The sequence below is a fragment of the Vipera ursinii genome (assembly GCF_947247035.1).
Source record: "Vipera ursinii genome assembly, chromosome: 1".
NCBI lineage: Eukaryota > Metazoa > Chordata > Lepidosauria > Squamata > Viperidae > Vipera > Vipera ursinii.
In genome coordinates this window covers 297,247,635-297,274,563 of record NC_139512.1, presented here as the reverse complement: position 1 = coordinate 297,274,563, position 26,929 = coordinate 297,247,635, and the positions used below count along the sequence as shown (strand labels likewise).

The 26,929-nt window shown below is 38.8% G+C and overlaps 1 protein-coding gene across 5 annotated transcripts in view; it reads right to left on the bottom strand.

Moving 5' to 3' along the window:
* The window catches only part of ZFAND3 (zinc finger AN1-type containing 3), a 117,726-nt gene that overhangs the window by 40,904 nt on the left and 49,893 nt on the right, over positions 1-26,929 (bottom strand). For all 5 annotated transcript variants that reach the window (XM_083349349.1, XM_083349350.1, XM_083349351.1 and 2 more), the window contains 2 exons: positions 11,880-12,059; positions 998-1,063 (listed from right to left, as the gene is read on the bottom strand). In XM_083349349.1, the coding sequence (XP_083205475.1) occupies positions 998-1,063; positions 11,880-12,059 (246 nt within the window). The remainder of the gene's footprint in view (positions 1-997; positions 1,064-11,879; positions 12,060-26,929) is intronic.

Below are 26,929 nucleotides of genomic sequence, written 5' to 3'. Positions count from 1 at the left end.
TGCAAACCACTTTCATATTGTGAAGAAAACAACATGAATACATCTATGTAAATACAACTCAAACTTTACTTTTACCTTCAATTTATAGGCTTGCCATAGCAGTTCATTTGGTATGAAGGAGTTAATCCTTCATTCCATATTATTTTGCCATCCTGGAGGACAGTACAAATCATTGTTTCCTACCTCACCTTGCAAAGAATGGCTTCTCTGGTGAATTCAAAAGTCAATGATGCATCTCCTAATGACTTAATACGTGAAGTAACTTCTGGAACATTTTATCCAGTAAGCAGTTTGTCTCATTGGAGAAGATGGATATCAGACAAATAAGCGAATGGCACTTGTATCCTTTTGATTATGGAAGTTGCAGAGCAACTCATAGTTTTTTATTTTTTATTTTAATTCCATTTATATCCCGCCCTTCTCCGAAGACTCAGGGCGGCTTACAAGCTTAGCAGTAGCCTTCATTCTATGTATATGCCTGCTTATTAGGGCTTTCACACATACCCCAAGTGGCATTATTACAAAGTCAGCTTAATTGCCCCCAACAATCTGGGTCCTCATTTTACCTACCTCGGAAGGATGGAAGGCTGAGTCAACCTTGAGCCTGGTGGGATGCGAACCTGCACTAATTGCAGGCAGCTGGTGTTACTTAAGGAGGCATTAGCCCACTGCTCCACCAAGGCTCTTTTTAATAGTGTTAGTGCTTTGATAAATCCCATATTTCATCTTTTTTACTCCAGAGGGAAGAATGAGGGCTGGTTGAATTTGGTGCTTCTATAAGAATACGTACAGGATTAGTTCCTGCTGACTTTGTCACCACCACCCCTTTCACTTTAAATAGTAAATGATAAAACACAGATAAAATGAGATGTGATGGCTTGCAATAGAAGAAACAAGGGTTTCATGAATGAGATCTTTCTCTAGGCCAGCTGAACAGCCTCATGACATGGTCATTAACCTTCCATAATATGTATTTTTTTAAAAAAAAATTTTTTACCTGAATCACAAGATCTTTTGGTTGCTGTGGTTAAAGAAACATGAGCTGTATCTGTGCATGGCCCACCTAGAAATAGAAATCAATCAATTAATTCCAGTAGTATTAGCATTTCAATAGTGGTAATCCAGAAAAAGATTTGGATAATATTGGTTATATGAAACACAAAATATTATGGGAATGGATAAAGGAAAGGATAAGGCTACTTCTGCTTCTCTACTAGCTATTCTGTTTCATCGTTATTCTGTTTCATCGTTATATCTATATCTATACACACACACACACACACACACATATCTACATCTACACACACACACATATACACACTGTGTTTCCCCAAAAAGATGACCTACCCCAAAAAGGCTTAGCTTGATTTTTGGGGGTGGGTCTAATATAAGCTCTACCCCAAAAGTAAGACCTAGTTTGGGGGCAAGGCGCATGCCTAAAAATCAAGCTAAGGTGGGGCTGGGGCGGTGGAGATACCGCACATGCCCCGCTCCTGCTTACCATTGCAGCCAGGCCTCCCATACCCTAACACCTGCCTTGCGGCCCACTTCTGACTGTTCACTGCTATGTGCACGGGCGTCACCCCCGGCCTCCATTTCGTCACCAGAGGCATTTCCTGAAGTCCTCTGATGGTGAAATGGAGGCCAGGGGGCGCCGTGCATGTCAATCCGGAGCTCGGTTCTCGGCCACAGAGGCCTTTCTGGAAGGCCCTTGATGGCAAAATGGGGGCTGGGGGCGATGCATGCGAGCAGCTGCAGAAGAAGTGGGTTGGCTGGGCAGGACTGTCAATGCTGCCACCATGAAGTGAAACACACACACATACACACACACACACACACTAACCAAACAGAGGAAGAAGAAAAGAAAAATGAATTACAGGTAGCCCACAAATTATGACCGTTTGTTTAGTGACTGTTCAAAATTATGATGAAAATATACTTAAAAATTTTGCCCAAAGTTACAGCTGCTGTAGTACCCCCTGCTACCTTGTGGGTAGCAGGAGAAAAACAGCAAAGATCACCTGAGTGTAGCAGAGCCTACAGAATGCAGGGCTGTGGAGGCACCTGGAGCTTTGGGCAGAGGTATTAGTATGGCTGGCTGCAATGTAGGGTTTGAAGTGGCATTTCTGAGTGGCAGGTGAGGGAAGTTGCAGTCTCCTGCAATCATAAGTGCTGCTGGGTGGGCTGTGGTTTTGTACAACACTGTAGCACCCCTCAACTCATGTGCAGTCTGCACCAGGTCTCTAGGGCCTTCCCAACTCCCATTATCGCAGCCCCAACTTCTTACCGGGGATTCTCTCTCCTTAACGACCCACAATTCTTGGATAAGCAGCAGCTGGGAGTGTCAAAATTGGTCATTAAGCAATGCAGTCACGTGATGCCTTGCTTTATGACTGCATTGTTTAGCGATGGAAATTCCGGACTCAACTGCGGTCTTAAGTTCCACAGTGTATAAGGCTTAATCAACACATACTGTATTACATGATTAAGCCTCTGATAGCAATTACCCACATTAAAAAAAGACTTGAGAAGATGGAAATAATTCAAAATTACAGGCAACCTTATACTGAACAAATAAGCTGGGAGTTATAAATTCCATTTTGATATAAACACAAATATATAATCTATTTTCATGACTCTCACTGCGGTGAAACTATGGTTCAGGATCAGGCTGGGAATATAATTGAAAATACCAAGTATAAAGCAATCATCTGTATGCTGACATATTTACAGAATTCAGATGGTGGATGTTGCTGGGAAAATGGCATTTCTGAATGCCTGCTGTAAAACCTAACTTTACAGTAAGAAGTAAATCATTGAGGCATCACTGAAAAATTGAGCAATAGGCTGAAAAGCACTAACCTATCAACCTACTGTTGCCAACATAACAAAACTTTTTTTTGTAAAAGATTTATTGTATTCTCATATTCTGCCTTAATTAACGTGACATTTGCATAACACAATTAATTTTCAACTAGAGGCACAATAGATTAATTAGGAACACATCATCCTTTATTATTTATTTATTTATTTATTTATTAGTTTTTATAAACCGCCCTTCTCCCGAGGGACTCGGGGCGGTGTACAGAGGAAGGAAGGTCTACAGATGAACAACCTTGTCGATTTCATCTCATCATAATCTTGAAGATTTTACCTCTGCAGGATTAGCCATGCAAACGTATACCAAATTCCATTAATACAGGGCTTTTCAACCAGTGGTAGGGGTACCACCTGTGGTACATTGGCACTTGGCAGGTGGTACGTGACCATCCTAGAAAAGTGGTAGTGGGGGAGGGGAATGAGCTGAACCGGTGGCAGCACCGCACAAGCCTGAGCAAGAGATGGCTGGAGCTGCACGGCTGTCAGGACTCAGCAGAAGCACCAGGATCAGCGCCAGCCTCCAGCTGGAGCTCAGTGCTGATCCTGGCTCTTCTGCTGAGCCCAGAAGAAGTGCCGATCAGCTGGAATGTTGCAGCATCTCCAGGTTTTTGTGATTTACATTCAGATGCTTGGCAACTGATTCATATTTATGACGGTCAGTGTCCCAGGGTCATGTGAAGTGACCAAAACCTGCTGCAACCACCCAGCAAACAGGGGGAATAAAACCCAAACACCCTCCCCCACCTCACCCCTGCTGCCAATCCTCAACAGAAATGCTCACAACAATGAAAACCTCAGACAGGAGGAAGAGCGCCACTGGGCGGGCAGGCAGGTGTCTTGCTTGGCTGTGGCTTGGGGGGCACTTTTTTCAGTGCCATTGTAACTTCAGTCACTAAGCAAACTGTCATAAGTCAAGGACTATCTGTACTTCATCACATTTTCCCCCTTTTTTATCATGTTTTTGACACCATGCTAGGTGAGTGGTGGTACTCGGATGTTGCCATATACTAAAAATGGTACAATGGGTGAAAAGGTTGAAAAGCCCTGGTCTAATAAAGTTCTGGGTTTCTGAATATGTAAAAACTATTTATGAAAAGCTTTAGATTCTGATGACACAGAGCAGAATCCCTAGCACAGATAAAAAAATTAAAATTATTTCTGTACCAAAATCAATTCAAATTCAGAAAATTATGATGTGGGATTCTGTACCAGAAAACTTATTAAAAAAAGGTCAAATTTGAAGCAAGAAGAGATAGGTGACAAATATGAAGATTTCCTATGGTGTTAAGAGCCTCTAGATATTCTCCACACCAATAATTCTTAGTAATATAATGAATGAACCTTCATTGTCAAAATACAACCATGTATGCACTGAGATTGGCTGAGCCAATCAGTTTACCAACTAGTCCAAGCAGCTTTTTAATAAATATACAAATTACAGCATCAACAATAGTACTCTATTGTGAAACTGTATATTAAATATTTCATATATAAAATGTAATGTTCCTCCTAATGGCCATATTAATGTGCATTTATCCTTTTAATGAGCTGGTAGAAAATCATGCAGATATAAATAACATTGCCTCCAAAGGAAATGATTCTTTTTGTATTAAATTTACATCTTGCCTCTCACTCAGGAACTTGAAGAAGCATGTTAAAAAGGTTTACTGTACCTTAGCAACAAGGCTAGCAAAAGATATAGTGCTTGTGGACTTAATGTAGGACAATTTCAAAAAAAGGACTGGTAGATTCTTTGCCTTTATTTTTCCTCACATCAAGTGTCCCATCCATTGGCAGGAAAGTAACAATTTATTGCTTTCCATAATGGGAGAGTGAGGTGTTAGAGCAGGGGTGTCAAAACTGCCAGCCCACGGGCTGGATGCATCATCCAGAAGCCGCACCCACCCTATTGCCGGCAATGAAAAAACGTCCAAATACGTTGCGCGACATCATGTGACGTTGTGAGTTTGACATGTCTCAGTTAGAGAATTATGGGCCTTGGTCTGAAACAATTGCATAAGTGAAGATTTCTTATTCTATTGGAAGACTGCTTTTGCACTGTGTGGGTGTGATTTTCTAGATGACAGCTCAATAGGCAGGAGATAAAACTTCCATTTCATCTTATGCATATTTTGAACCCCACATGGAGCAGGTAAACCCATAAGAAACTAGCAGGTTTATAAAGGTGCATTTCTCTCTTCCATTAGTTATTTTCTTTTGGTTCAACTGTGAAGGAGGAAAAATACTTTCCTCTATAACCAGCATGTTACTAATATTCCTGTTAATAAAATTCCTAATAAATTTTAGTCTAATTTAGCCTAATACACAGATAGATGTGTGAAAATGAAACAGATCAATAAATTAAGATCCATCCTCCTTTTGTGCAGCAAAACAAAAGCAATTTTGTTTCAAGGTTAACTGCATTATAAAAGTATTGCCAAATGATTCATACCTTTACAACAAACATATTGGTACCTCAGTGCTGAGTAACATTCAGTTAAAGGCTCAATTATTTTAAAGGGCTTCTAGATGGCAGCTGGCTTTCTTCAGCTAGGGAATTGCTTTTATTAACAAGTATATACTGGAAATTTACAAAGTTAGACATCAGTAGTACCAAACAGCAGATCTATGATTTTATTCATTTATTAAACACATTTATATGGCCATCCAACTCACATATGGTGAGTCTGAGTGGCTTACAAATGGTTCTTCTTAAGTACTGGCAGAATAACCAGAGTTGAGATAAAGGAAGAGCACTGATGCAGACCAGATGGTAACTGAATACTTGTTTATGAATACTTCCTAGATATCCTTAGGAACCTAATTTTGAGGCTCCAACAGAAGATACCTAAAGAAATGGCAGCTGAAATATGCAAAATGCGGTATTTCAAAAATGCTTTCAAAATATGGCACTAAAAAGACTCGCATGCTTTTAACTCAAAATGTCAAAAGAGTATACATGAATTTAATAGCCTATTTTTTTAAAAAATACCACTCTGGGAACTGGTAGCAAATAATGGAGGCATTTAAAAAGATGTTCTAAGCAAAATAAGCAAAAATCTGTACTGGGAAACCCATCTAAATTCTAAATCTGAGTCCTTCGGGAATAGGGCGGTATAGAAATTTAAATAAATAAATAAATAAATCTATCCATGAATGTGTGTAATTGGAAGATTTCTAATTTCTCTGCATAAACTTTGAAAAAAACCACAAACACATAAGAAACAACCAGAGAAACTAAATTTGTCATGGAAATCTTTAGAGCTACTGCTCTCAATCTGTACATAGTCACATGTAGAAAACTTTGGCAATTTCTTTTTAGTAATTTGTGTTTTTAAGGCTATTTAGGGTCCTTCTATTCAAATTCTAATTACATAATTCTTTTAAAGTGTTGCATGCTACAAAATTTGTATAGCAAAGTTATATTACTTTATTGTTTTTATTTCTCATGCCTTCCATCTGTTCTTTCAAGTTTCCGTACCGTCTCATCTTTTATCTCTTTTCTCCATCCAACACAGGAAAAACACATACAGTGCGGTTGCTCCTCCTCCTCCTTTGTGGGGTCAGTTTCTTCTGATTAAATTATATTTTTCTGGTAGTATATTCCAATTGTGAGTTCCATCAAACCAGGTTTATCATACATACCAATATCATACTTGCCCTCATGTACCAGGACTTCAAATTCTCCGTTTGTTCCCCATAGTTTGAGCATTAGTGTGTAGTCATCTGAGCCCTTTATGGCTGACCTTGTGTTTGCTTTCTGTGTCTGCTATTTTATACCTGAGTGCCCCTTCCTTTCCACCACAGTGCTAGGCTGCATTAACAGAGGGATAGAATCAAGATCAAGTGAAGTACTAATACCAATTTACAATGCCTTGGTAAGGCCACACCTGGAATACTGCATTCAGTTTTGGTCACCACGATGTAAAAAAGATGTCAAGACTCTAGAAAGGGTACAGAGAAGAGCAACAAAGATGATTAGGGAGCTGGAGGCTAAAACATATAAGGAACAGTTGCTGGAATTGGGTATGTGTAGTTTAATGAAGAGAAGGGTGAGGGGTGAGATGATAGCAGTGTTCCAATATCTCAGGGGCTGCCACAAAGAAGAGGGAGCCAAGCTATTCTCCAAAGCACCTGAAAGCAGGACAAGAAGCAACGGATGGAAACTAGTCAAGGAGAGAAGCAACCTAGAACTAAGGAGAAACTTCCTGACAGTTAGAACAATTAACCAGTGGAACAACCTGCCTCCAGAAGTGGTGAATGCTCCAACACTGGAGGTTTTTAAGAAGAGACTGGACAGCCATTTGCCTGAAATGGTATAAGGTTTCCTGCCTGAGCAGGGGGTTGGTCTAGATGACCTCCAAGGTCCCTTCCAACTTTATTATTATTATATTATTATTATTATTATTATTATTATTATTATTATTATTATTATTATTATTATTATTATTATTATTATTTTGGTCTATCAAATAAATAGAGAATAGGAAGTAGACAATCATTAACTTTGGGCATCTGCAGAGAAATATACAGGCAGAACTATTTTAATCAAATGTCTCTATGCACGTGATAGGCAAAAGAAATACTGAGTTGTGAAAAGAAAAAGTCAATGGGTTAAATTGATTTTACCAACACATGGTTACCCAAGGTTGCTACTTTAATGAAGCTGAATTACATCAGGTAATGTTTGGAATCCTGTATTGTTTTGTGTAGAAAAGAAACCAACACCAGAATGCTTACAGATTTGGGGGTTTGACTGGTATGAATAGCTAGCAGTGAAGACTGATATAAAGTGGGATGACACTAAAAGGAGTCTGTAGTATGTACAATTATTTGGAACATGAAATGTCAAGGGTAAGGACTAATGTATGAAGAGCAAGGAAGAACTAAGAAGAAAAAAAATGTGAGGTTTGATGAAGGGAAAAAGAAAAGAACTTGCACACCAATTCCCTAAAAGAATGGAGAGAGAGTTAAAATCAGATGACTCCTAGACCTTAAATTTAAGAGGAATAAAAGTTGATATGAGAGAAGTGGTGAAGTTAGAGATGGAACAAGGTTTTGATGGTTTGTGGGTTGTTTGAGCATTTTCTCTGTGACAACTGGAATCACTGCTGTCATGGTGGGCCTCTAGTATTCTTCACACTGCATTGGTGGGCAGGATGATAACAATGATAAAGTTGAAATCTTGGATTACTGTAACACACTCTACAAGAGGCTACTTCTGAACACCATTCAGAAACCACAGCAGATGCAAACTGCATTGGCTTACTGCTGAAGAGTAATGGCTGTTCAACAAGATAATGCGTATATTGCAGACACCTTAATGATTATTAGCAGATGCTTGGATAGAATTCAAAGCATTAGTTATTGCTTATACAGCTCTTCACAGGTATTTGAGTTACCATTTGCTCCAAGCAGATTTGCCTATTTTGTATATTCATGCAAGGTTTGCTACAGATTTTTAGAGTCTGAAAAACAAGAAGAGTCGTATTTTATATTAAATATAAATAGGGAAGATACAACGGAAGTGATTAAGGCACATTCTGGATTGGTTATTTATGAAACGTTCAAGCTACTCAATCCTGAGGAAGACGAAAGGGTCCTTACTGCTGTGAGCTCTGCCACCTGTAGTCTGGACTTATACCCCTTCCGGTTGATTAAGGCTTCCTGAGAGGTGGCACTTGCTTGAGTACAAGGTGTGGTAAATGACTCCTAGCAGGAGGTGGTGGTTCCTGTAGCCTTGAAATAAACAGGGGTTTACCCTTCAAGAGATTATTCTGGCCAATAATCTGCCATTCCACAACATGGAAAGTCCTAAAGTCAGGCATCATAGCTGTCAAGCTACAGGATCATATGGGGAAATACATAAGTACTGCTCAGAAGGGCACTGGAAACACACCAGAGGCTCAATACCAATTGTTCATAGATAGAGCAATCACCCAAGACTAAAGATCTAAAGCACATTCTGGATTGACTATAGGAAAGCATGCAACTCAATGCCACACGCATGGATCTAAGAATGCCTGGTACTATACAAAATCAATAGAACACTAAGGACCGTTCTCAATAACTCAATGGGATCGTGGAAGACAACATTGGAAGTCAACTCAAGACAGCTTCCACAAGTGGCCATCAAGTACAGCATATATCAAGGGGATGCAATGTCCCCACTGCTGTTCTACATGGGCTTGACCCCGCAGCCAAATAATGATAAGGACTAAATATGGGTAAAAGTTCAAGAAATGGGTACCATCAGCTTCCTCTGTACAGATGATATTAAATTGTATGCTAAGAATCAATGAGACATCTGCTTGCTGATCCACCTGACATGGATCTATAGTCAGGGCATTGGGATATCATTCGGACTGAAGATGTATAGCTGGATGGTAGTTAAGAGAGGAAAGGTAGGTATGACTGATGAGGTAAAACTATCACATAGCAGACAGACAGATCAGCTACAAGTACTTTGGGAACCATGGTGAGGAGGCAAGGAAAGCAGCAATATCCAACTACTACCAAAGGATAAGACAGGTCAACATGCATGAACTGCCAGTCACCAGATACCTTGCTGGTATAGTGAGCTGACCAAAGAAGAACATGGATGCAAAAACCAGCAAGTCAGAGACTATACACCAGCTGAATGGAGCTTGGTGAGTGTCAAAGACACTGTCCTGGATGAAACCAGGAGCATCCAGTAGTACATCAGTAAGATGGCACCCAAAGATGAACTGCTGAGAATGCCTGAGGTAGCAGCAGGTATGGAGAAAGATCAAGCAGAGTGTCAAGACAAGACCCTGCATGGAATGTACCACTGACAGATACCTAAGGTGGCTCGAACAGGGAAATCCTACCAGTGGTTTGAAAGGCAACACTAAGGCATGAGATACATAGATCAGCACAGTAGACAGTAGTACCGAAGGTACAGATTTGAGAGGCCTCAGAGACAGTCCAATCAATACATAGTGGCAAAGTGTAAGATGCAGGCAGGAGCAACATATACTGAACAGCACAACCAAGTACGTGGCATTGTGTACAGGAACACCTACACAGTGTATGGGCTAGATCCTCCCAAGGCCAGATGGAAGATTCCACAGAAAGTTATGGAGAACAGCAGGGTTAAAATACTTGGGACTTCCAGATCCAAATGGACAAGATGGTACTGGTGAACAAAACAGACATCATGGTAGTAGACAAGGATCAGAAAAACAGTGGTGCTAATAGATGTAGTGGTGCTAAGTGACAGGAACATTAGTAAAGAGCTGGAGAAGTACCAGGGCCTGAAGGAGGAATAAGAGAAGACATTGAAAGCAAAGGCCAAAGTAACAGGAGCACAGATGTGCGACTCTTAAGCTGTGTGTGTGTAGAGACAGACAAAATTTAATTTTAGGTGTCCTATACATATAGAAATTTTTAAAATGTTCAGATTTCAGTGAAAGACGATAGCATTGGTATTTGTTTATTGTTCATTAGATTTATATTTGAGCTTTATTTTTAATAAATCAAGGCTCTCTCTCTCTATATATATATATATATTGCTTTCTCTGTTTTCCCTTACAAAAACCTTATGGGATGATTGGACTAAGATCAAATAATGGGTCCAAAGTCACTCAGTTAATATATGTTTTAACATTCAGATAGGTTTTCAAAGCCGATAGAAACTGAGCTGTTCTTTTTCTGCCATGTTTTCATGTGATATGAGGGGAGATTTATTTCATTCTATCTCAGGGTAGGTAATATTTTACTGTACAAGTTATGTTTATCTTTTTGTACACTGCCAAAGCCTGGTGATATTCTATTGATTCTTACAATTACCTCTGACCAAACAATCTAATTTTGTTCTAAATTTTCAGTAGAAAACCATCTAAAAGATCTTTATCTCAGATTCCAAATCAAAGTTCAGGGAGTTCTAGCCTTTATACATTGGACGTATGTAGGTTATGATGAGATAGCAACAATAGTTTTGTGAAATTCTCCCTCTAGAAGCTAAGCAGAATTGCCTTTCCACTATTTAATGCATTTCTGTTCTAAGGTGTTGGCTAGTTTAACACTTATTTTGAGCTTGATCTGAAAAGCAGAGACTGTATTTAATAATAATAATAATACAAAGGCAAAATATTTATTAAAACTAGGACAAAGAAGAATGATTTAACAACATTCAGGTTTCCCTTATTTATAACTGTTCTTTGTACTAGTTTTCTTTGGAATCATGTGACAAATGCTTTGGGGCTATATCCAATGACAGAATAGCTTCCATCAGATAGCAAATAGGGATGAGTCCACTTCAGCATTCTGCTGTGCCTTGACAAATGCTCTGAACCATGAGACCATCCAGGGAGAGAAAGGGGTAGATATTTGCTTGTATGGTATTGAAGAAAAATATATTTGAAGCATTTTAAAGGGGAACTATATAAACAGCATAAAGTACATAAAACGTGAATGGCAATGCCTTTAAAAAGAACTATCAATCTACCAGAATGAAAGAGCAAAATGACCTTCAAAAAACGTGTTTCACAAGAACTATTTATCCCCACTTGTATACATGGTGCGTGGTACCATCTTTTTTAAAAAAATATATCTGCAGAAATGTTACAATGAAAACTTGTCTCTAAAGCATACTCTTAACAGATAAATTATAGATTCACAGATTAAACTGGAAGTATTCTGACATGGATATATACAAGCAACTAAATCCTTTTCTACAATTATATCTAAATATGAAAGAAACATTCTTTTCTTTTACTTCAATTAGCACTTGACAATCATTGTCAACCTCTTCTCTACCCCTAACTTTAAAGTGCTAAAATCCTTAAGTTCCAGAACAGCCTAGTGCAGGGGTAGGCATCCTTGGCTCTTTTATGACTCGTAGACTTCAACTCCCAGAATTCCTTAGCCAGCATGGCTGGCTCAGGAATTCTGGGAGTTGAAGTCCACGAGTCATAAAAGAGCCAAGGTTGCCTACCCCTGGCCTAGTGTAACCTCCTCCCAGACTGTATACTTACAATCCTCTTTGCTCAAAGAAGTTACATTCAGTTCTGTCGAAAGTTGCTGGTTGGAGTTAACAGTCTGTGTCAATAGAGAGGTATTACTGTTGTCACTATTTGTTTCTCCAGAGAACAAATCCGATTGGCTGTTAGTTGTGCTGGGAGTGGACTCATCATCTGGTTGCTTCTTTTGAAAATCTAACATGACACAAAGTTAAAGAAGTGTTACAAGGCCAGAAAATACATTATTCAATGTATAAAATATTATATTTTACACAGAAGTTACGAATACTTGTAAATGAGTAAAAGCTAGTTATACTCTTTCTTTCTCTGCAAGAGATATTGTGACTCAATTCAATGGACACTATTACATTAGAAATGGAATGGTAAGGCCACACTTGGAATACTGCATCCAGTTTTGGTCACCACGATGTAAAAAAGATGTCGAGACTCTAGAAAGGGTACAGAGAAGAGCAACAAAGATGATTAGAGGTCTGGAGGATAAAACATATAAGGAACGGCTGCTGGAATTGTCTAGTTTAATGAAGAGAAGGACGAGGTGGGACATGATGGCAGGGTTCCAATATCTCAAGGGCCGCCACAAGGAAGAGGGAGTCAAGCTATTCTCCAAAGCACCTGAACGCAGGAGAAGAAGCAACGGATGGAAACTAATCAAGGAGAGAAACAACCTAGAACTAAGAAGAAACTTCTTGACAGTTAGAACAATTAACCAGTGGAACAACCTGCCTCCAGAAGCGGTGAATGCTTTTAAGTTTTTAAGAAGAGACTGGACAGCCATTTGTCCGAAATGATATAGGGTTTCCTGCCTGTGCAGGGGGTTGGACTAGAGGGCCTCCAAGGTGCCTTTCAACATCATCATTATTAAATGTCAGCTTATATATTTAACAAGTATTTAAAAATAGAAATAACGGTGCAGTAAATCATTAAATGGTACTAAAGGTGCTAATTTATTGAAAATTCTTAAGTAGCAATGAAAACTGTTCTACTTTAATTAACTGTTTTGAAAGAAGCTGAACTGTTCTGTAAGGCAGAAAACTTTTGTGCTCTGAACTGACTATCACCAATTAATGTCATTTCAAATTATGGATTTCTTCATACTGTATTCCTTGCAACTTTAGGTCATGGGTTTAGGAAATATTTAAAATGTATTTGTTTTGCTTATTTTTTTTTAAACAAGCAATTAAATCCATGTTCTACACTCAACTATGACAACACGATTACTGTAGCTTTCTATGAACTTGCATCCCATTACTTTATTATGAATATGCTATCTTTAGGGTTGTGTTTTGGATTAATTCTTTTAGAATCTATCCAGAGATTTGTCAGTTTGGAAATATCTATTTTCTGATTAAAACATCCTTGTTTGGAACTTTGGCCAACAATTAACAATTTAAGTAGTTTTAAATGCCTTTATATTCTCAAATATTTCTCTAATTTATGCAAAGTTATATGGGCAGAAATTGACATGTTCACCAATTCTACATTCTATCTACTGGATGTAAGGAAATAAAGAACTGAACTTTGGTTGGATTATTCTATGTCATTCTTGGTTTGGGCCTGACACATGGTATTCAAAAAGAAGAATGCAACAAAATATTAAAATAATGTATTTACATATCAACAGAAATAACAAAGACAGAACTAGGCAATGTTCATTACTAGTTTGTCCACTATAACCTAGAAAACCAAGCAAGTTACACCCAGTTATTTTTGTTTAAAACGAAATTAACCCAATTGAAATTGTTTCAGGGTTATCTTTCCTGCAATAAAATCTGAAGACCATCCCAAAGGAGAGATAACAAAATTCTAAACCTTTTTTTTCTTAATAGCATCAGAAGTACCATTCTTCTTTAAAATGAAAAACCATACATTTTAAAGTTTACTTCCATTTGTAAGCCTCTTATGTGTTTTTTCTTTCATGCATAAACTTTTATATTGCTTTATTAGAACTACATTGGAAAAATTGAAAAAAAAATGGGAGGGGGAAGGGAATTGCATGCAATTTTGCTTGTAAATTTGAGAAATGCATATTAGATCAGCTTATATTAAATGCAACAAAGACACAAAAATGTGTTCAGATTAATCTGTTGTTTCTAGCACTAGCAGCTGAGCTGTACTGAGTTTTCAAGCGGAAACCCCCTCCCCGAAATCCACCTGCTTCACATTTGCAAAAATGTGTATAAATGACTACACTGAGCTGCCTGTTTTCATTTTCTTTTACTTCTCCTTAGCAATTTTAATCAGTACAGAAACACCCAACTGCACTTATTTAGTATTTAAACAAATCTCCAAGTTAGAAGATAACTAACTTTCCAGGTTAAAAGAATCTTCAGTGCAATGCTGGTATCACACAGAGAAATCTCAGAAGTAGGCTTATGAACTGATTGATACAGAATTTAATTATACTTCATTCAGAGAGCATGTGGAATTGAGTATTATTTTAATAAAAAATCCACAATCAATTAGTATCTCTTCTAGTGCTAGCAACTTTATAGCCCTCACTTATATGCCCTTAAAAGATGTCTACGGAGAACTCTAGAATTTAGGAACACGGGTCTATTATTTTTAATTAATTTCTCTAGACCACCACCTGAGTTTCAATTAGAGCTTAAGTGCAGCTAATTTTCATAAACTAAATTCAAAACACTTTCAAATGTTTGTCTCAAAAAAGTGAGGGGAGAATTCTAATTAGAACAATGTAAAATATACTTTGAAATAAGCCTTCTAGAATATAACAAATAAAAGAAGATAGATTAACCATTACAAACTTCAAAAACATGAAAAGAATAAGAGCAGCAGCATATTTTCAAAAGCTGCTTAGTGGTGACATTAGTTTTTTTTAAAAAAGTTAATATTGATGATTTTTAGTTTGTCTAAAACCTAAAAGTAATTTAAATTCCATATCAGTGTAGCAACTGATTAAGAGATTTAGTTTCCTAGCATATATTTTCTTACTGCTATATGTCTGGAGGTGTGATTTTTTTGGGAAAGAATTAATGTTGTGACAGGAAGAGGGAACATCTAACAGCTTAACAAAACAAAACGAATTCATTAGGGATAATATAAAGAACAAGCACATGCATTCACAGAAAAATAAAATATCAAATTAATGAGGTAACACTCCTAAGAATTTCCTACAAACCTCAAACAATGTTAATACCTTCCAATAGAGAGGGATTTAGCATGTCTGTTTAATTCCCCTTTGATTTTTAACTTTTATATAAACTTCTGAAAAAGTTTATCTGTGCTCCTACATGCAGGTGACATGTTTGCTCAGTTTCCTTCCTATATCGATTCTATTAACCAAAAACCTTAAGACAGGGGTGTCAAGGTGCCATCATGGCGAAACCGTGCCCACCCCATTGCCGGCAATGGAAAAAAAGTTGTGATACGTCGCGACAAGTCACGTGATGTTGCAAGTTTGACACCTCTGCCCTAAGATAAATAAATGAAATATCACGCAAGGCAATTTAAATTATTTAAATATTTAAGTGTTAGCAATTTCATGCCTCAGGAAATATTTTACAGTTCTACTAAGAGTCACTTGTTGAGATGGGTGGGTACAGAAAAATTTGAAAGGAGGCAATTTTAGGCCTTTTATTGCCAAACTATATTAAACAAAGTCATTGGTGTAGTTTTCTATACAGAACTCAGTTAGGGTCATATTCCAGTTATTCTCCCCTTGAAATAATGCTGTCCTTAATCCTGATGCCAGTGCTTTCAAGCCCAACTGAAACCACAGTACTACCTTCACACTGGAGGCTGGTTTACTTAGTGTAGAGACTCGTCAACGCTGCTAACATTGGATGTTCTTGCTTTGACAATATATGAAGATGCAGCCATTTTCTCTTTAACCTGTGTGTTACTTTTAGAGTTAGAATTAGATGATGCTGGGAGGGGGAGGGGGAAGAATGTGTATGGGGATTGGTTATACATAACAACATCGTAGTAGAGTATTAAGGGTGTTTGAAATAAGAGATGATAATGTGGGTTAGACAACTGGAGGGAAGGTTTGCATTTCAAACTAACTGGAGACTGTTATTTATGACTGTCAATTGTCGAAAGCACGTAAAAATGCAAGTAGAAAAATAGGGACCACTACGGTGGGAAGGTAACAGCGTTCCGTGTGCCTTTGGCGTCTAGTCATGCCGGCCACATGACCATGGAGACGTCCTCGGACAAGCAGTGGCTCTTCGACTTTGAAACGGAGATGAGCACCGGCCCCTAGAGTCGGAAACGATTAGCACGCATGTGCGGGGGAACCTTTACCTTTTTACTATGTGTTTAGGGGAGGGGAATTCAGATTTTGGCTTTGACCATGTATGTGCCGATGCCATGTTATTTGAATAAAGATTCATTAAGGTAAACAATACCTCGAAGTTCTTTGAAGAGTAACATCTGTCAGAACCATGACATCAAGCCAAAATCTACAAACTTTTCAAACCATCTAGGGGTCCTGAACCCGTCACTGTCCCTAAACCTGGGGGATAGGCTGACGAAGATTCGGGGAAGATTTCATTATGGAAGAAGAGAAATTGCCCGAGGCCAGCACCCTGGCAGCAGTTGCTACCCCAGGGAAGGGTAGCAGCGATGGGAGCGACAGCCAGCAAGCCAGTGGAGAAAGAACTTTTGCAGGTCTCCCAGCTGGGAGCAAAACCCAAGCAGTCAGGAGAACTGATCTGGTCGTCAGATTGGGATAAGCCCAGTGGAGACTCCAGATGCTTCAAAACGGCCTTGCCACCCTAAAGGGCTTCAAAATCAGATGAGGTGGAGCTGCAACAAAGGGATTCCTACACATTGCATTCCCCAGATCAGTGGAAATCTGCCAGGCTGTCTGCCACTGAGGACTCGGGTGAGTGGAAATATCCGCCTGCAGCTTGTAGTCAGTCAGTGGAATATTTAGCAGAAAAATTTGAAGAGCTAGAAGTGAGAAGAGGAGAACAACTCCTGCTGAGAGAGGCTTCCAGCCCCTTCTTCACAGATCAAACAGTCTTCCAGACCCTGGAGTCCCCTTCCAGGGCCTCCAGCCCCACAGAGAGAGGGAACCCCAGCCTGGGCCCCCTGCAGTAATAGGGAATTTGGCAGCCCCTGGAGGTGGAAGATCAGCAACCTCTAAGCTTGCATCAGCTAATAGAGGCCTTGCAGCAGCTTGGGGTGCTACAGAAGCCAGGAGAGCAACAGCTGGTGGGATGACGACCACAGCACGGTTGGTTACCTCCCCCGGATGCACAGCAATTGAAGCTAACAACTCCTGGCAGACCAGCAGCAGGGGGAATGGCAGCAGCCCCCACCCAGACAACAACCTTTGGGAGACCTCCAACAACTTGAGAGGCCAGTACTGCCGGTATTGCAACCATAGCAAGGGAGGTGGCCACAGCCCCTGAACGTGCAACCCCTGGGAATACAGTAGCAGCCAGGGTGGGGCCAGCAGCAACTGGGGGTGCAACAGCCACAGTGGGGAGCCCAGCAACCATGTACGTGCCGATGCCATGTTATTTGAATAAAGATTCTTTAAGGTAAACAATGCCTCAAAGTTCTTTGAAGAATAACATCTGTCGGAACCATGACACTCGGAAGTTTAATTTCTGGCCAATAAGTCTGGCTCCTCAAATAATCTTTGATAATTGCATTCATCCTAAAAGATGGCCTATTGGAAACAACACTGACCTGTTGCGTCTCTCAACGGTCCATGATCTATGATCAAACTAGGGTACTTCTTAAATAGCAATTTCAGAAAATTGAGTCACTAAATAAGTGAAAGCTGGTTCTTGATAATGTTGCAATGTGTATCCAATTAAATGGCATACTACCTTGGAATTGCTTGATAACTGCAAAGCATTTAATGTTAGTTGAGCATCCTGTACTACAGGAGATTTTATAGGAAGCTACACAGTAAACTTATGTCTGCTTCAATAAACTTTGTAGACCATTTAGATGCATTCTTTCTCATCACTTTACTTGTAAACAGGTAGCCTATTGCAATCTGTCAAAATTTTGCATAGGCACATGCATGATGTAGTAATAAATAATCAGGGGATGCTAGCAAAATTAGTAGTCCTTTGATTATTGCATGATCTCCAATTGTTCTATGTTATTATATTTGGAATTACTGTCAAGACATGTTAGTTCTTGCAAGTTATTTCAAGTACTGGTCTTCGGTCATAATAATACTTACATATGACACCCCTGTAATGCTGATGAAACATTGTGTTCAGACATATCTGTCAAGCATGCCTTATGTTTTATTTGTAACATCTGCTCCAAGCTTCTGAATTCTTATGGCACAGTAGAAGAGAAGTTATCAGAGGAGACAACCTGATCACAGCTACAGAATTAGAAAGGTAAATTGACCATTTATATTCAATTTATTAAACTTAAATTTATGTCCAATTTATTGAACTTGAAACAAATTAAGCCAATTTACTTAAATTTAAAATGGTTTCAAGAGGATAATGTTCTAAATTTATGGGTTAGAATTTAAATATTTTAAGTGTTTATCTAATTTACTATTTTAGTAGCAGCTGTTCCTGCCCCCATATGGAACTATAAAAATTAAATATGTATCATTTTTGCCATACCACAATCTGATAAGAAAAATTTATTTGCAAACATCATTAATAAGATTTGGATGACAAAAATTAATATAACTCATGGCTTAATAATAAACTATCCCAATAAAAAAATAAGATATATTAAATCAATCATATTTATCTTGTTTTGTAAAAAAACAGATTCACTATGATTTATTCGGACCTTTAAATACATAAGCTGACTGTTATTTGATCATGCTACTTGGGGGGAGAAGTCATAAGCAAACGTCATATAAATTTGCAATATTTACATATTCCTGTGCTCTGTTCAGTGCTGAGCTTCCAGAGTTCTTTAAAAATATCCAAACTTAAATCACTAAGCTCTTTGGGATCACTTAAACTTTATATGGGCTGTCCTGCATTGTTCAGATTTTGTGCTATTACATTTTGCTCGAGATATCTGTGTCTAAATGGTATAGGGTTTCCTGCCTAAGCAGGGGGTTGGACTAGATGACCTCCAAGGTCCCTTCCAACTACTACTTCTTCTTCTTCTTCTTCTTCTTCTTCTTCTTCTTCTTCTTCTTCTTCTTCTTCTTATTATTATTATTATTATTATTATTATTATTATTATTATTATTATTATTACTATTACTATTGTTCTTGTTCTGTGCCTTGGTTGTATAGCAGTTTTGGTTGGTTTTTGCTGAGATAGTAGCTAAAATGCTTAGCTTCAAGTATAGATATATTAATTTAATTAAAAAAAACCTTTAAAAATAAAGTATTTTAGTGTATTCTGCCAGAAGAAAATGTTTAGTGTTCCTGCCATAAGAAATATTGACAATTGGATCTGAATCACTATAAAGTCCTTCACTTCAAAACATCAGAAATTGAGGGACTGCTATTAGTGAGACCAGTACAGAAAAATCAGCCCTAAATATTATTTTAAAAAGTTTTTTAAGCCTATATTATTTTGAGTGTTGTTTCATTAAAGCATGGTAAACTCAGGTGGTTTGAATGGTATAGGTAGGGTTGTTTTAATGGGAGCTCATTTTTCTGCTTTCTGCACATCTCTTTTAATCATTTCCTTCATGCCATTTTTGAAGTAAAAATGCATCCTAGATAATTTTAACAAGTTCCCATTTCAAAACCAAATGTAATCAACAAAGGATTAACATAGTTACTGAATGCACCTATCACAACTCAAGGAATATGTAGTTTTATATGCCTGTATAGATGTTATCTGTTATGTGGGAAAAATAATTTCCTTCTAAATTTTTATTTTCAGTATTTTTACCTTCACAAGTAAAAATTAAGAAAAAGAAATATTGTTATCTGTTAATTGTACTGTGACTATACAAAAACAATCTAATTTAACTGCTCGTGGCATTTCTATTTATTTTTTTCAGATCTCCGAACAAGATTTTGGTTTCTTTTTATGGAGACTTGTCATCACATCTAGAAGTCTTTCTGCAATTAGAGCAGAGTAACGAAGCAGTTCTGTAAACCTACTGACAACCATTTAATGGAAAGGGCAGAAAATGGTGGACATGTTCTGGCAGCACATTTAATGGATACACAAACACCCCTAGTCATCAGCCCAAAGTAATACTGGCAGAAAATTAACTTCCTGCTGCAAAGCTCATTTAGCAGCAAGAAACACAGTGATACGGGCAATATAAACTCTGTAATGGTGAGAAGGGGGAGAGAAGAGAAGAACTAGGATGCACCTCTTATATTCTTTTTGAGGAGGCAGTGTTCACTAATTTTACAGGTTTTTCTGCTTAGCATGTTGCTTCACTGCACAAACAAGCAGCTGCCTATGCTTTGCAAAGCAAGCATTTTTGCAGAGCTCTGTAAACTCTGTGGACAAGACATGTCCAAGATTTCAATTCATAGCAAATTATTCATGTTAACAATAGATCATATTCTTTTTAAAAAAAATACGATTATAAGAATCTAAAAACCAAATTTAGCTGTGATCAGTATCTACATTCCAAACTTTGGCAATGTAGATTTGTACCAGGTAGTCACCAGCTTACAACAATTCATTTAGTGACCATTTGAAGTTACAACCACACCAAAGTGACTTATGACCGTTTTTCACACTTATAACTGCTGCAGCATCCCCATGATCATATAATCAAAATTCAGATGCTTGACAACTGACTCACATTTATGATTCACAAAGTCAAGGGGGAAGCGAGATTCACTTAACAACTGTGATACTGACTTAAGAACAGGAGTGATTCACTTAATAACTGTGACAAGAAAGGTCGTAAATGGGGCAAAATTCACTTAATAACTGTCTCACATAGCAACAGAAATTTTGGGCTCAATTAAGTCGAAGATTATCTGTAGGAAAACTATAAGCTACAGATATAGTAATTACAGTTCAGTGACTAGGCTATGGATAATAAGCATGACATATCCAACTATGATTTCCTATGTCAGAGAGTAGACAAAACTCATTCTTCCCCTTCAGACATGAACAAAAAAGACAAAGACAAATAGCTGTTTCTCCTCTGCTTGCATTTTTTTCCACAGAGAGATAATATAAAAATATTTACATTTCTGTGAGCTCAAAAAGATTAAGATCTGCTAAGATGTCTTAAAAATCAGAAATACTGATTTAGTGGAGAAAAACAAATACATTTTTCAGACATTATTTTAAAAACTATGAGCTATTCCAGCAAATCATGGATACAGTAATAACAAGCTTGAAATACCAGATGAAGTAGCTGTAAAAGAAAGTTATCTGGATAAATGAATGTCAAACAAGAAATGCAGCCTTCACTTGTTCTGCTTCCCTACTCACTGAATCTCTGATTCATAAAACCAGGTTTTTCTTCTCATTTGTGGAAATGCATACACTTCTTGAAATATATATAAAAGCACATTATAAAACCATTTTTTTAAAGTTTTGTAAGTTAAAACCATAAAGAAATGAAGAGTTGGTTTAGTATAGTGGTTAAGACATAGGCTGTAAACCAGAAGATCATGAGTTCTATTGCTACCTTTGGCACTGAGCCAGCTGTGTAACTTTGGAAAAAATATCAATAATTATAACCCATACCAACAATAGCTCTTTTGGTATTCTCTATAATGTTTAAAAGGGAAATGAGTTCTGAGAACAAAAGGTTTAAAGCAGGCACATCAAACTCGTGATGTCACGTGATGTTGCGCAATGTATTGAGACTTTTTCCCAATTGCTGGCAATGGGGTGGGAGCGGTTTCAGCGTGACGCATCTGCCCCACAGGCCAGCAGTTTGACATGCCTGGTTTAAAGGATACTTGGTATGCACAAATCATGGAAGCTATCCAAATGCATGCCTGTATCGCTCAAACAAGCCAAAAGGCATCTTTTAAAAGCACAGCTTTAAAGCCTAGCTCAGAGTGGGCTTTGTGACAAGGCTCCAATTCTGTGTCTCCAGTCCTCATGGCACATGTACCCCAAGTTGGATCCCTGTCAGACTTTGCACTCATTCTGCCTGAATAAGCTGACAGCAAAATTGCTAAGCACATTGATTTGTGCTTTAGATTGTAAGCCGCCCTGAGTCTTCGGAGAAGGGCGAGATATAAATGGGATTTTTTTAAAAAAATCAGGATTTTCTACTGCTGCTGTTATAGAGAGCAAATACTGATCCAAAATAAACATAAGAAAAGAAATAAATGTGATGATCTCAAAATTAAGACCGGTGTTTCAGGAACCATGAGAAACTAACCAGTTTTAACTACTATGACCTCTAGGGTAATTCAATCTAGCAGCTTACAATACAGTCCAAATAATTCAATACATAATTAAACCAAATTATACCTTTCTTCATCATACTTACAGTATACATACAACCCAAATAATACTTCTTTCAACTTTTGCACTTATAAAAAGAAAACCCTACAATTCACTTAACTTCATTCAGATCCCAGGGGCTCTACCAAACAAACAAAACAAAACAAAAAACCAAACAGGTCTTGACAGGCTGCCTGATTATCATAAGGGCTGGGGCTTGCTCATTGAGGTAGTCCCAATTGAGAGTATTTGAATTTATACATTCATTAGCTTTATCTGCTGCCCATTGTGAGTCAGTGTCACTTTGAGTCTCCTCCTGCCTCCTTTTCCGACTGGTGAAGGTTGTCAGAATGCAGCAAGCTGGCAGAGGAAGGGGTCTGGGCCTAGGCTTTTAACCCTTGACTGAGGCAGTAAGAGGTGTCTCCTGGCCTGGGTGGTGATGCTTATGTCTCATGACCCATCTGCCACACCACTAGTATCCTGAAGGGCCCCAGATGCCATGCAAGAGAAACCTTAACTGCTTAGGTATCCCAGTGCCCACACGTGCTGCTGATGCTGAGCCAGAAGCATTGCCAGTAAAGTCAGCAGGTGCCCCTCCCCCTCAATCAAGGCTTAATAGCCCCCACCCACACACCTCTGTCTTTTCACTAGTGCTCCTTCATTTTTCCTACAATACTGTTGTCAGTATTTTAAAGAAGAGCTTTTATTAGAGGGAATAAGGAAAGATACAAACCTGTGGGGCTGACGCAGAGATTTTTGCATTTGGAAAATGAACAGCTTTGTTTGCTATAATGCCCAACTTGAACACTGATCCATTGGTCATTCCCATATGGAAAAATAAGCAGCAGAGTTAGGAGAGTTCTCACACACCTCTCCTTAATTGAGTGGTATTCTGTACCATTCCTTTTGATTGGTTGGAATATTTCACGATCCTGCCTCAGGTAAGGCACAACCCCACCCACAAATTTTGCTGGCTTTGCAGGAGGAAGGCTGGGTCGAGAGAGAATAGGAGGGCCAAAGGTAGATTCTGTTAGCACTGGCCTTTCCTCCACCCCTCACTAAAACCTAAGGGGCCATTTTCCAGAAGCAACACAAACATCCTCCCATTTCTGCTGCTACCCCAAACAGTCCCTCCCTCAGAGCCTCCACTCTCACCTGGGGAAATCACCACTTGCTCTTCCCAGCCTCACTGCATGCATCCCAGGGCTGCAACCTCACCCAGTACATGGATCCCGGGCCACCAGCAGAAGGAAGACAACACAAGGTCAGTGGCCACCCAAAAAAGGCAGAGATGGAGAAGATAAGTACCGTAATTATAAAGAGTTTCTATCCTACTGGACTGGGTGGGGAAACCATAGCTTGTAGGAGCAGCTGCAAGTTTGCACTGCACTACAGCACTCCGAACTCACAAATTCCCTGTGCTGGGGCTCCCTACTTCTGAGGCATCCCACATGCTCTATCCTACCCAATGACCACTTTATGCAACAATTGAGGTTCTGGTCCCATTTGTGATCATAAGTCAAAGACTACTTGTAACTTCCTCCCTGTTCCCTGAAAATCCTCATTAGCCACGAGAACTGACTTAAACTGTGAAGATTACAACTGTTAATTAAAAATTTCACAGTAAAAAACATTAGAAAGGCACATAAAAATAGCAGATCCCCAGACATCTCTACCCCATATATTTAGACAAGTTTATTTCTATTTATTTATTTTTTATGGAGAGATTTATGTTTCTATGCCAAGTTTTTAAAAAAGATATCTCTTGTCTAGTCATTGTTTGGTTTCTATGAAGGGCAGGGGTCCCCAATCCCCAGTCCGTGGACTCGTACCATGCTGCGGCATGCCAACAACCGGTCCGCCCAAACAAGGAAAGCCCCATCCACAGGATGCAGACAGTACACAAAGCCACACTCCTTCTGGTCTGCGGAAAACTTCTCTCCATGTAACCGGTCCCTGGTGCCCAAAAGGTTGGGGACCTTTGATGTAGGGTATTGTGGAGGGATAGAATGCTACCTCACCATTAAACAGGTACTGCTGAGATACCATTCAGCAGAGGCAGAAGGTACTAGGTGGTGTCAAGGAGGGCATCAAAATTGGAAAATGGAATTGTATGGACATGCAACTTTCCATGTATCCTTAGGTCATCCTAGTGTTCTCAGAAGAATGCTAATACAAAAACAAGATTCGGATGTCAGTCCAATCTGTTTCAGTATATGAAAGAAGGGGGCATCTTGCCCTTTAGCCTCAGACAACATAACATTTTGAATCAGAAGTTACGATTTTAAAGCTTTCTACAAATCATAGGGTTAGACTTTTTTTGTACAAAGAAGGCACAAATTGGAAAGAAACCTCTACATTTCAGACTATATAAATTAAATTTCTACTGGAAAGATTCTAAATTGAGCAAAAGAGCAAGCTGATAGGAACTTTGGAAAAGCAACAGCTTTTTCTGTCCCTGACACAGCACAATACATGGATAAAGCCAATATGCTCTCACAAGTATCTCCTGCATTATATGATGCTGTCACTTTCTCTTTTCTATTCCCACAAACCTCCATTCCATTCATTCACTGTCACATTAAATAGAGCCGATCAACTATTACTCTACTAGCTGCAATAAAAAGAGATTTTCTAGCTGTCAAACAAGAAAGTTAATCTTCAAAAAATGACAGAATGCACATGGTTCAAGTATTTTCCACTGCTCCTTCCAAGTTTGATGTTTATCCTATACAGAATACATTGCCATTGGATAACTTATTAGAAATACAACTTCCAGCAAGCTAGTCAAGCAACATATTAATCTTAGAACAAACCTGGGCCCCTGGGCTACACTCAGCTGTTTGGGTGTCTCTGTCCAGCCTGCATGAGGTTAATTGAAAATTAGAAATCAAATGTAAATAAATGTACATCATGCATGTAATACAACTGCATTGCTTTTATTTTGAAGGCAACTGCTATTTTTTTTTCCAATTTACACATGTAAACTCTGCTGTTTGGGCCCTCTAAAATAGTACCAGTTTCTTATGTGGTCCTTGGGAAAATTAATTGACCACCCTGTCTTAGAATACTAAGTGTGTATACACACATGCACTCATATGTAAATAATACACAGTTAAATATATAAATCCAGGCAAATGAAAAAGTCTTTAATAATTTGTATATTTTGATTATTCTAACAAAAGATCCATGTTCTCAACAACTGTTAAAATTTGCTGCATTTTTTGTTCGTTTTTTACATATAGGTTGTCCTCAACTTATGACCATAATTTATTTATTTATTTATTATTTGGATTTATACACCACCCCTCTCCCGAAGGACTCGGGGCGGTGTACAGGGCAATTAAAACACTATATACAACACATAATATAAAAAATTAAAATAAATTAAATGAAGTAGCCCTAAACAATAAAACATGTTCTAAAATTTAAAATCTAAAATCTAAAATCCCAGTCCCTCAGTCCAGGCCGGCAAGTTCAAATAGCCAAGTCTTCAGGTCGCAGCGAAAAGAGCGAAGGTCGGGAGCCATCCGGAGCTCAACAGGGAGATGATTCCAGAGGGCAGGCGCACCCACAGAGAATGCTCTCCCCCTGGGGGCCGCCAGTCGGCAGAGGAACTAGAGATCAAATTGCTAACATACGCTGGATCATGGAGAAAGCTAGGGACTTCCAGAAAACATCTACTTCTGCTTCATTGACTATGCTAAAGCCTTTGATTGTGTGGATCACAACAAACTGTGGAAAGTTCTTAAAGAGATGGGAGTACCAGACCATCTTATTTGTCTCTTGAGAAACCTATATGTGGGTCAAGAAGCAACAGTGAGAACTGGACACGGAACCACTGATTGGTTCAAAATTGGGAAAGGAGTCCAGCAAGGCTGTATACTGTCACCCTGCCTATTAAACTTATATGCAGAGCACATCATGAGAAAGGTAGGGCTAGATGAATCAAAAGTTGGAATTAAGATTGCCGGAAGAAATATCAACAACCTAAGATATGCAGATGATACCACTGTAATGGCAGAAAGTGAAGAGGAACTAAAGAGCCTCTTGTTGCGGATGAAGAAGGAGAGTGCAAAAGTTGGGTTGAAACTTAACATTAAGAAAACCAAGATCATGGCATCCGGCCCTCTCAATTCCTGGCAAATAGATGGGGAAGAAATGGAGGTAGTGACAGATTTTATTTTCCTGGGCTCCAAGATCACTGCAGATGGGGACTGCAGCCAGGAAATTAAAAGACGCTTGCTCCTGGGGAGGAAAGCCATGGCAAATCTAGACAGTACACTAAAAAGCAGAGACATCACCCTGTCAACAAAAGTGCGTATAGTCAAGGCTATGGTCTTCCCAGTTGCAATGTATGGCAGTGGAAGTTGGACCATAAGAAAGGCTGAGCGCCAAAGAATTGAGTCCTTTGAACTATGGTGCTGGAGAAGACTCCTGCGAGTCCCTTGGACTGCAAGGCGATCAAACGGATGAGTCCTAGAGGAGATCAACCCTGACTGCTCTTTAAAAGGCCAGATCCTGAAGCTGAAACTCAAATACTTTGGCCACCTAATGAGAAGGAAGGACTCACTGGAGAAGAGCCTAATGCTGGGAAAGGTTGAGGGCAAGAGAAGAAGGGGATGACAGAGAATGAGGTGGCTTGATGGAGTCACTGAAGGAGTAGGTGTGAGCTTAAATGGACTCCAGAAGATGGTAGAGGACAGGAAGGCCTGGAAAAACATTGTCCA